General features: G+C 42.5%; 1 protein-coding gene across 1 annotated transcript in view; it reads right to left on the reverse strand.

The window, feature by feature from the left end:
- Positions 1 to 12,574, reverse strand: part of LOC126248719 (E3 ubiquitin-protein ligase HUWE1-like) — a 454,581-nt gene that overhangs the window by 126,601 nt on the left and 315,406 nt on the right. The window contains exon 38 of the mRNA XM_049950025.1: positions 7,910 to 8,066. Within this exon, the coding sequence (XP_049805982.1) occupies positions 7,910 to 8,066 (157 nt within the window). The remainder of the gene's footprint in view (positions 1 to 7,909; positions 8,067 to 12,574) is intronic.

Consider the following 12,574-nt stretch of genomic DNA (forward strand, 5'->3'; position numbering starts at 1 on the left):
TGCAGCTTTACTGTATGGTTAAATGATGATGGTGTCCTCATGGGTAAAATATTCTGGAGGTAAAATAGTTCCCCATTCGGATCTCCGGGTGGGGACTACTCAGGAGGACATTGTTATCAGGAAAAAGAAAACTGGTGTTCTATGGATCGGAGTGTGGAATGTCAGATCCCTTAATCGGGTAGGTAGGTTAGAAAATTTAAAAAGGGAAATGGATAGGTTAAAGTTAGATATAGTGGGAATTAGTGAAGTTCGGTGGCAGGAGGAACAAGACTTTTGGTCATGTGAATACTGGGTTATTAATTACAAAATCAAATACGGGTAATGCACAAGTAGGTTTAATAATAAATAGGAAAATAGGAATGCAGGTAAGCTACTACAAACAGCATAGTGAATGCATTATTGTAGCCAAGATAGACATGAAGCCCACACCTACCACAGTAGTACAAGTTTAGATGCCAACTAGCTCTGCAGATGACAAAGAGATTGATGAAATATATGATGAGATAAAAGAAATTATTCAGGTAGTGTAGGTAGACAAAAATTTAATAGTCATGGGTGACTGGAACTTGATAGTAGGACAAGAAAGAGAAGGAAACTTAGTAGGTGAATATGGAATGGGAGTAAGGAATGAAAGAGGAAGCCACCTGGTAGAATTTTGCACAGCGCATAACATAATCATAGCTAACACTTGGTTCAAGAACCATAAAAGGAGGTTGTATACGTGGAAGAAGCCTGGACATACTGGAAGGTCAGGATCACACTTGAACCAAGTGTTAGCTATGATTAAGTTATGCTCTGTGCAAAATTCTACCAGGTGGCTTCCTCTTTCATTCCTTACTCCCATTCCATATTCACCTACTAAGTTTCCTTCTCTTTCTTGTCCTACTTTGGAGAAAAGAGAACCACTTGCATGAATATCAAGAGCTCAGATGGAAACCCAGTTCTAAGCAAAGAAGGGAAAGCAGAAAGGTGGAAGGAGTATATACAGGGTTTATACAAGGGCAATGGTCTTGAGGACAATATTATAGGAAAGGAAGAGAATGTAGATGATGATGATGAAATTGAAGATATGATACTGTGTGAAGAGTTTGACAGAGCACTGAAAGACCTGAGTCGAAACATGGCCCCAGGAGTAGACAACATTCCATTGGAACTACTGGCGGCCTTGGGAGAGCCAGTCCTGACAAAACTCTACCATCTGGTGAGCAAGCTGTACGAGACAGGCGAAATACCCTCAGACTTCAAGAAGAATATAATAATTCCAATCCCAAGGAAAGCAGGTGCTGACAGATGTAAAAATTACCGAACAATCAGTTTAATAAGACACGGATGCAAAATACTAACATGAATTCTTTACAGACGAACGGAAAAACTGGTAGAAGCCGACCTTGGGGAAGATCAGTTAGGATTCTGTAGAAATGTTGGAACACGTGAAGCAATACTGACCCAACAACTTATCTTAGAAGATAGATTAAGGAAAGGCAAACCTACGTTTCTAGCATTTGTAGACTCGGAGAAAGCTTTTGACAATGTTGACTGGAATACTCTCTTTCAAATTCTGAAGGTGGCAGGAGTAAAATACAGGGAGCGAAAGGCTATTTACAGTTTGTACAGAAACCAGATGGCAGTTATAAGAATCGAGGGGCATGAGAGGGAAGCAGTGGCTGGGAAGGGAGTGAGACAGGGTTGTAGTGATCCCCATGTTATTCAATCTGTGTATTGAGCAAGCGGTAAAGGAAACAAAACAAAAATTTGGAGTAGGAATTAAAATCCAAGGAGAAGAAATAAAAATTTGAGGTTCTCCGATGACATTATAATTCTGTCAGACAGCAAAGGACCTGGAAGAGCAGCTGGACGGAATGGACAGTATCTTGAAAGGGGGATATAAGATGAACATCAACAAAAGCAAAATGAGGATAATGGAATGTAGTTGAATTAAATCAGGTGATGCTGTAGGAATTAGATTGGGAAATGAGATGCTTAAAGTAGTAAAACAGTTTTTCTATTTGGAGAGCAAAATAACTGATGATGGTTGAAGTAGAGAGGATGTAAAATGTATACTGGCAATGGCAAGGAAAGCGTTTCTGAAGAAGAGAAATTTGTTAACATCGGGTATAGATTTAAGTGTCAGGAAGTCTTTTCTGAAAGTATTTGTATGGAGTGTAGCCATGTATGGGAGTGAAACGTGGACGATAAATAGTTTAGACAAGAAGAGAACAGAAACTTTCGAAATGTGGTGCTACAGAAGAATGTTGAAGACTAGACGGGTTGATCACATAACTAATGAGGAGGTATTGAATAGAACTGAAGAGAAGAGAAATTTGTGGCACAACTTGACTAGAAGAAGGGATCGGTTGGTAGGGCCTATTCTGAGGCATCAAGGGATCACCAATTTAGTATTGGAGACAGGGTGGAGGGTAAAAATCGTAGAGGGGGACCAAGAGATGCATCAAACCAGTCTCTGGACTGAAGACCACAACAAATACTTGGTTTGCTTCAATTGAAGCAAAATTTTTAGTACTTCTACTTTGTAATAGTCACACAGGCATATTTTATAAATACAATTTAAAAGAAAAATGTGCATTTTACAACAATTTAACTGACATTTGTAGTGTTACACAAAATACATCATCTCTTCAGGATACACCGTTTTGAAAGACTCATCGTTCGTGTGGGTGGAGAGGTTTGCATGTTTATATATTGCTAAGAGCTGGCTGTAGTGCAGCTGCTTACAGGTTCCCCAAGCCAGAGAGGTCCTATTCATTGAATCAGACTGTGTGTCTCACAACAGTGCATTCTTCCTACTCCCTAGCCGCCATCCTTCGACATTTTTAAGGAAAGGGGGCATTGACATCTGAAGGGAAAGTAATTCATCTAGGGGAAAGTTACCACAAAATCAAACACTGAGGTCCACCAGGTTGGGGTTGGTGATGGGTTACCACCATAATATCGAAAATTTAGTAATGGTAAACAGACTACAAATAAGCCTTGGAAATTCATAGCACAAAATAAAAAGTTTGGGAACGATGTATACAATTTGGAATGTGGAATATTCATAATTTATATAAGACTAGTCCCTCAGTCCGTCTAGTCAAGGAGATCAAACGATGAAGAATGGATTTAGTTTCTAAAGAGGAAGTTTGCAGAGAGGATACTGGTACCCTTGATGTTGAGGACTCTAGAATCTTTTATGAAATCTGTGATCCAGGACTAAAATTTTGCACGTGTTTTTGTGTGATGAAGTATATAGCTGCAAATATATCTGTATCTAGAATATCAGAAATTAAGAGATGTAAAGTGTCATTTGTGAACTGTCAAATGCCCATGGAGGACAGCATGTCCCAAGCAAAGGACGTATTGTATGTGGAATTGGAGGTAGTGGTGGTTGCTTTTCCAAATAGCAGTTATAATGCACTATTGGATTATATAAATATTACAGTAGGAAGAGAACTTTGATGTTATCAGATGGTAAAACAGTTAATCAGATACATCACATTGCAAATGATATCAAAGTAGAGAGCTGGACAATGAATGTGAAGACAGTTTGGGGTGGAGAGAGAGAGAGAGAGAGAGAGAGAGAGAGAGAGAGAGAGAGAGAGAGAGAGAGACCGACCACTTCCCAGTAAAAAGCTGGTGACCATTTGACTGTTACAAGCCGAAGAAAGTAACAATCTTAAGAAAGAGGTGTGATACTTCATCCAAGTGCTCTGAGACATCACGAAGAAAAACAAATTTGAACACCAGTTCTGCAATTACTTTGAAATTCTCCAGCAAATGGATGTACAATAGCAATCCAGTGATTTCTCCAAATAATTCAAGGATACTGTAAATGAAGTGACAAATGCAGTCATCAAGAAGCAGATCAGGATTATATGGTTTGGGGACAAATGTTTTAAGACATTAGCCAATAGAAGCCAAGGATAGTTGGCTACAAGGCACAGATTTTGCACAGCAGAGTTTGAAGAAGTACGGAGAACTATGCACGTAACCCTGGGAAGAGTAAAGAGAATGTATGTCAAATGAATAACAGGAGAGACTCAACAAGATTTCTGGGGAAAAGCAGCTTTAAAAGCTCAGAGCTGCTGTAAGCTCATCAAGGACAATAGTAGCACCACATACTCCATTCTTTGCAACACTGTTGAGAGGTGGAAATAATACTTCAGCGAGCTCCTCAACTGTGATGATGATGATGATGATTGGTTTGTGGGGTGCTCAACTGCACAGTCACCAGCACCTATACAAAGTGCCAATCTTTACACAGTCCAACCTAGCCACTTGCACGAATGCTAATGAAATGATGAGGACAACACAAACGCACAGTCCCGGGCAGAGAAACTCCTCTGTCAGGAACCGAACCTGGGACCATGTGATCCTGAGGTAGCAATGCTAGCCATTAGACTATGAGCTGCAGACTCGTCATCTGTCATGACCCTAAGGATTTATGAATTCCATCCTACTGACACTTTAGATTTTTGACTACTCACCTCCTCCACTTAAGTACACAATCAGATATGAGGCTGAAGAAGAAAAAGTTTAGGAGAAAATGGAATCCAAATGGAAGTCATTCAAGCTGGAGGGGAAAAACTCTCAAAGAGAAGTCACCAACCACTCAAAAGAATCTGAGTTGCGGAAGAGATCCCAGAAGATGGGAAGATGGTGATCACCTACACTATGCATAAGAAAGGCGACAAAATGGAGTGCACCCATTAAACAAGAATCACCCTTCTGAACATCTGATATACGATCTTGCAGAGCTGTACACTAGATAGAATCCAGCCATTTCCAGAAAAATGACTGAGTGACTGGTGAATGTCAAGGTGGTTTCGGAAAGGACTGTGGATAACTATGTACTGTGTCAGCTCACCTTGAAGTATGGGAGCATGGCAAAGACCTTCATCTGCTTTTTATAGATTTCAAGACAGCATGAGACTGTATTCACTGGGAGATCCTGACGAGATGTCTAATATAATTTGGAATACCAAAGAAACTCATCAGCATAGTTAGATTTTGTCTCTAAAAACTGAATTTCCAGAACCAAGTTATGGACAGCTTTAACATAATTACAGTGCTGAGGCAAGGAGATAATGTTTCACCAATACTGTTCAACCTGACTCCCAAAGATAATAAGGAAAGTTTCCCATAAGTATTTTGAAGGGATTGAGGCCAAAAATGAGAAAATCACTCATCTCGCATATACCGAAAATGTGTCGCTGTTGTCCAGGTCAAAGAAAAAAACTGATGCAGATGGGCAACATCGTTGAGAGGTTTCTTGGTGAATGTATTAAAGACAGAGTATGTGGTGATGAGCAAGATTCAAGCCTATTCAAGAGACCAACTCCAATCACTGGTAGTCTGAACCTAATCCAACAACAGTGTTATGATTTTAAATATCTGAGTATGACTTTTTACAGAGGACATATCATGTGAAACAGAGATCAAAGTTAGAATCCAAGTGGGAAATCAATCTTACTTCAGTCTCAGTCAGCTTTTTTTATATATTTTAGTCTATCAAGGAAGTTCGGACTCCAGCTGTACAAAACACTGATCCAATCCATAGGGCTGTGTGGTTGTGAAACATGGAGTGCCCGGAAGAAACTTAACTTTCTTGTTTTTAAGCCCAAAGTCTTAGGAAGATCTATGGTCCTGGACAAAATGAGATCACTGGGAAATGGAGGAGCTGGCACAATTGTCAGCTGGATGAGATCTACAATAGTCCAAAGGGGTATTGCAGTTATGATGAGAAACAAACAGCTTGCATGGATTGACAAATCTGAAGATTTTACACCCTGCAGAAGAGCAGCTCTAGGCAGCCAAAGGAAAGGTGGGTAGCTGAATCCATGAGGACTTGCTGCAGATTTGTATAGAAGATGATTGGCAGCAGACAACAGGGAAGGGAAAAGGGAAGGGAAGGGGGGGGGGGGGGGGCTTTTAGCTGTGGGTGGTCCTCTGGGTCTGATCATATGAAGTGTACAAACAACATTTATCAAATTATTAATGAAAAATAATGTAAGTAATGCCAGACTATGGATCCAAAGGTCTTTGGCTTTTTCCCTGGTCCCAGGATTTTTATCAGTCACTTTTTCACTTCTTTAACCTTTGGCAAAATTTATTAATGAAAAATTGTCATGTTTTTTCCATGGTCTAGAATCCACATTAAACTATCGATCACCCTATAACTGGCAGGGTAGGTCAGTCCACAGGCTGGAAGAAAGTGATGCCATACCACTTCCGAAAGGGCCACAGCTAGTAAAGTACTGTGGAGTTCACCGACCTCCATTTTGGCAAACACTTTACCTTTACCTTAATTTACTTGTTTTTGTATGACATCTGCATTTTAACATCTTGCAGTTACTTAGCACATCATGAAATATTGGCTTACAAACCTACCATTTTTAAAATTACTGTTAGACTGGCAATAAATACAACATTTAGGTCCACTTGGTAACCGCCATTTTATATACAGGCACACCTATTTCAGTATTACACCTGTAAAACTACAGTAACTACATAATAACTACACTGAAGTGCCAAAGAAACTAGTATAGGCATGTGTATTCTAATACAGAGGTATGTAAACAGGCAGAATACAGTGCTGCCGTCGACAATGCCTATGTAAGACAACAAGTGTCAGGCGTGATTGGTTACTGCTGCTACAATGGCGGGTTATCAAGATTTAAGTGACACTGAACATGGTGTTACAGTCATCGCATGAGTGATGGGGCGCAGCATCTCCAAGGTAGCAACAAAGTGAGGATGTTCCCATACAACCATTTCACAAGTGTACCATGAATGTCAGGAATCCAGTAAAACATCAAATCTCCGAATCACTGCGGCCAGAAAAAGATCCTGCAAGAACGAGACTGACGATGACTGAAGAGAATCGTTCAGTGTCAAAGAAGTGCAACCCTTCTGCAAATTGCTGCAGATTTCAGTGCTGGGCTGTTAACAAGTGTCCGCGTGCAAACCATTCAACAAGATATCATCAATATGGGCTTTCGGAGCCAAAGGCCCATTTGTGTACCCTTTATGACTGCACAACAAAGATTTACACCGCACCTGGCCCCATGAACACTTGACATTGGACTGTTTATGACTGGAAACATGTTTCCTGGTAAAAAAAAAAAAAAAAAAAAAAAGGCTCTGAGCACTATGGGACTCAACATCTGAGGTCATCAGTCCCCCAGAACTTAGAACTACTTAATCCTAACTAACCTAAGGACATCACACACATCCATGCCCGAGGCAGGATCAAACCTGTGACCGTAGCGGTTGCGCGGTTCCAGACTGAAGGGCCTAGAACTGCTCGGCCATATCAGCCAGCCGTTTCCTTGTCAGATGAGTCTCGTTTCAAGTTGTATCGGGCAGGGGGACATGTACGGTTATGGAGGTAACCTCATGAATCCATGGACCATGCATGTCAGCAGGGGACAGTTCAAGCTGGTGGAGGCTCTGTAATGGTGTGGGGTGTGTGCAGCTGGAGTGATACGGGACCCCTGATAGATATAGATATGACTGACAGGTGACACATACTTAAGCATCCTGTCTGATCACCTGCATCCATTGGGCATTCTGACAGACTTAGACAATTCCAGTGGGACACGCAACACCCCACACATAACACTCCTCTGAGTTTAAACATTTCTGCTGGTCACCAAACTCCCCAGACAGCAGCGTGCTGCTAGAAGAGATCTCCACTCCTCATACTCTTATGGATTTATGGACAGTCCTGTAGGATTCATGGTGTAATTTCCTCCAGGACTACTTCAGATATTAGTCAAGTCCATGCCACGTCATGCTGCAGCACTTCTAAGTGTTTCTGGGGCACCTACATGATTTTAGGCAGACATACCAGTTTCTTTGGCTCTTTAGTGTATAACGCAACAACATAATCATAGTAAAATCCCATTACCTCTGCAAGATGACTGCATTGTTCTGACTTCTTGAGTTCATTTGCAAGTACTGATAGTGCCGCTGCCTCATAGCTCTGTGTGTTCGAGATGTTGATAAAGTACTTGCAGCTAAATTACGGCGAGCCATAACTAAAGGATGACTTGCAGGAATATCACCTGAAAAATAAGTAAAGGAAATATGTGTTACACGGTATGGACCACAAGGCAAAAAAACCATGAAAAATACTTTAACAAAGGAGTTAATGCAATAATTAATATACTTTCAATTATCAGTGCCTAAACTCCTATAAATGTGCAAGTGCAGAATACAGATACAGGAATGTATTGCTTTCCCTAGTGTTTCATAATTTTGCATTTGTAAGGGCATCAAATATGGTGTATTAAGTTTGTCAGAAAAGAAATGGGATGAATTTGTGCTAGATTTCGTCTGAAGTGATCCAGCAAAATCACAGTAAACCTCAATCTTAATACTATAAAACCCCTTTTTAATGAATCTCTGAGGATCGAAATATATTTTTCTTAAATCTAGGTTTTCCTTAACAAGGGATTTACCTTCACCATGCTTATGAAGTGACCCACAATTCATCAGAACTAACTCATCTAGATACTTACCCACAGACCTCGTGCACTCTAGGCTATAGGGCTACAGCATTCTAGGCAGCACCAAACATGTGCGTAGAATGTAAAATATTCATTCTCCTTATTTCCTTTCCATCACAGAAAGGAACTGCATTACTGGATAAATTTTTTCCAGGTCTAAAAGCTGCAGGTGACGCGGAAGGAAGAAACACATCAACATTCCTGAGGAATGACATTACCATTGGATATGGAGCACATCTGCCAATTGTGAGAGAATTATCTTTCTTCCTGCTGCACCCATCTCGGCATATAAACTCTGAACAAATTTCAGCAGTCATCGTGGCACTGTTCATAAAACCATATGAGCCCAATAGCATTCTTATGTTTTTAATTCATGTAAGAGTTGAAACTTTTCCATTATTAATGATGTCAACTTTTCACTGTTGTCATTATAAACACACAGCAGGGCCATCATATCTCTCTCTCTCTCTCTCTCTCTCTCTCTTCCCTCCCCCACCCTTACAAATGATTCTCCCCCCCCCCCCCCCCCCCCCTCAGATCAGCCAGCATCAATGTGCTGGAGTCTTCCATCTCTTAGTTCAGGACAATTTCTTGCACTTTGTATCTTAACAAATTTCCACCTGTTCACTATTTTGATAAACACCACAACACAATACATTTGGACACTAAGACCAAGTGTGTTCATTTTCTATGATGTCAGTTTACTTGGCCTATGAGCAGGAATTGTCACTTGTTTAAAATTATCAGCCAAAAAATATGACTGATGTAGCAGAAATTAGAGTTCATTGTGAATTACTGAAATTTTCTGCCAGGAATGAAACAAAACTCAATCAAAAACATTTACACTCCTGGAAATTGAAATAAGAACACCGTGAATTCAATGTCCCAGGAAGGGGAAACTTTATTGACACATTCCTGGGGTCAGATACATCACATGATCACACTGACAGAACCACAGGCACATAGACACAGGCAACAGAGCATGCACAATGTCGGCACTAGTACAGTGTATATCCACCTTTCGCAGCAATGCAGGCTGCTATTCTCCCATGGAGACGATCGTAGAGATGCTGGATGTAGTCCTGTGGAACGGCTTGCCATGCCATTTCCACCTGGCGCCTCAGTTGGACCAGCGTTCGTGCTGGACGTGCAGACCGCGTGAGACGACGCTTCATCCAGTCCCAAACATGCTCAATGGGGGACAGATCCGGAGATCTTTCTGGCCAGGGTAGTTGACTTACACCTTCTAGAGCACGTTGGGTGGCACGGGATACATGCGGACGTGCATTGTCCTGTTGGAACAGCAAGTTCCCTTGCCGGTCTAGGAATGGTAGAACGATGGGTTCGATGACGGTTTGGATGTACCGTGCACTATTCAGTGTCCCCTCGACGATCACCAGTGGTGTACGGCCAGTGTAGGAGATCGCTCCCCACACCATGATGCCGGGTGTTGGCCCTGTGTGCCTCGGTCGTATGCAGTCCTGATTGTGGCGCTCACCTGCACGGCGCCAAACACGCATACGACCATCATTGGCACCAAGGCAGAAGCGACTCTCATCGCTGAAGACGACACGTCTCCATTCGTCCCTCCATTCACGCCTGTCGCGACACCACTGGAGGCGGGCTGCACGATGTTGGGGCGTGAGCGGAAGACGGCCTAACGGTGTGCGGGACCGTAGCCCAGCTTCATGGAGACGGTTGCGAATGGTCCTCGCCGATACCCCAGGAGCAACAGTGTCCCTAATTTGCTGGGAAGTGGCGGTGCGGTCCCCTACGGCACTGCGTAGGATCCTACGGTCTTGGCGTGCATCCGTGCGTCGCTGCGGTCCGGTCCCAGGTCGACGGGCACGTGGACCTTCCGCCGACCACTGGCGACAACATCGATGTACTGTGGAGACCTCACGCCCCACGTGTTGAGCAATTCGGCGGTACGTCCACCCGGCCTCCCGCATGCCCACTATACGCCCTCGCTCAAAGTCCGTCAACTGCACATACGGTTCACGTCCACGCTGTCGCGGCATGCTACCAGTGTTAAAGACTGCGATGGAGCTCCGTATGCCACGGCAAACTGGCTGACACTGACGGCGGCGGTGCACAAATGCTGCGCAGCTAGCACCATTCGACGGCCAACACCGCGGTTCCTGGTGTGTCCGCTGTGCCGTGCGTGTGATCATTGCTTGTACAGCCCTCTCGCAGTGTCTGGAGCAAGTATGGTGGGTCTGACACACCGGTGTCAATGCGTTCTTTTTTCCATTTCCAGGAGTGTAGAATTTTATCATAACTAGATTTCCGTTATGTAACTGATTAACATTAAATTCTTTAAAAGCAGACTTTCTTCAAGTAAGGTCCATTGAAACCAAAAATTTGTCACATTGTGATTATGACAATTTCACTGGGAGCAATGGAAATATTGTTGGAGAAGAAGTTAAGTAGCACAGTCACCATGGTGCAGGGGTTATGATACTAAGACTGTGGCATGGAGGGTTGTGAATTAGAAACTCACCTCAACTGTAAAATTTTAATTTCTATATTCGGTTCAAGTACATTCTAGAAGTATCCAAATATGTCAAGAAGCATTGTACTGGAATGTTCTGTAGATGTACCAGGTGATCAAAAAGTCAGTATAAATTTGAAAACTTAATAAACCACAGTATAATGTAGATAGAGAGGCAAAAATTGACACACATGCTTGGAATGACATGGGGTTTTATTAGAACCAAACATATTGCTAGACGCATGATCTACTGCACGCATTGTTTAGTGATGATCATGTGCTCAGCAGCCACTTTCGTCATGCTTGGCCTCCAAGGTCCCCAGACCTCAGTCCGTGCGATTATTGGCTTTGGGGTTACCTGAAGTCGCAAGTGTATCGTGATCGACCGACATCTCTAGGGATGCTGAAAGACAACATCCGACGTCAATGCCTCACCATAACTCCGGATATGCTTTACAGTGCTGTTCACAACATTATACCTCGACTACAGCTATTGTTGAGGAATAATGGTGGACATACCGAGCATTTCCTGTAAAGATCATCATCTTTGCTTTGTCGTACTTTGTTGTGCTAATTATTGCTATTCTGAATAGATGAAGGGCCATCTGTCGGACATTTTTTGAACTTTCGTATTTTTGTGGTTCTAATAAAACCCCATGTCATTCGAAGCGTGTGTGTCAATTTGTACCTATCTATCTACATTATTCCGTGATTTATTCAGTTTTCAAATTTATACTGACTTTTTGATCAACCGGTATATACACTGTATGTGTTCTGGCCGGAGGCAGTTCGCTCCGCGCTCTTGTATGTGCAAGTGTTGCATAAACCTTCGTGAAGTGAAGTTTGTGTTTGTCATTCATCTAATTACACTTTATATATGAACACAGTAACTGTTCTCGAAAGAACAGATGCTGTCGATGACCGTGCAGCTTTTCTCTGGAATAAATGATGACTAACTGAAACCCTCAGCTGCAGACAGGTGTTGTTGATATACCTTGATGTGAACAGCTGAAAATGTGTACCCCGACCGGGACTCTAACCCGGGATCTCCTGCTTACATGGCAGATGCTCTATCCATCTGAGCCACCGAGGACACAGATGAATAGCGCGACTGCAGGGACTTATCCCTTGCACGCTTCCCGTGAGACTCGCATTCCCAACTGTCCACAATTCTATCTATGTAATGTACCGGGTTCAAGTCCCAGTCTGGGCACACATTTTCAGCTGTCCATATCGAGGTATATCAACAACACCTGTTGGCAGCTGAGGGTTTCAGTTAGTCATCATTTATTCCAGAGAAAAGCTGCACGGTCATCTACAGCATCTGTTCTTTCGAGAACAGTTACTGTCTTCATATATATAGTTGAAGGCTACCCAGCCATTGACCTTCATCTGTGCGAATGCGCACAGGTTGCCCAAACTCTTACGGGAATCACCAAAGCGCGCGCGAGTAATGAGTGAATGGGCAAATGTCTATAAGGTACATTACATAGGTAGAATTGTGGACAGTTGGGAATGTGAGTCTCACGGGAAACGTGCAAGGGATAAGTCCCTGCAGTCAAGCTATTCA

The sequence above is a fragment of the Schistocerca nitens genome, chromosome 3 (genome assembly GCF_023898315.1).
Source record: "Schistocerca nitens isolate TAMUIC-IGC-003100 chromosome 3, iqSchNite1.1, whole genome shotgun sequence".
In the NCBI taxonomy this organism is placed as follows: domain Eukaryota; kingdom Metazoa; phylum Arthropoda; class Insecta; order Orthoptera; family Acrididae; genus Schistocerca; species Schistocerca nitens.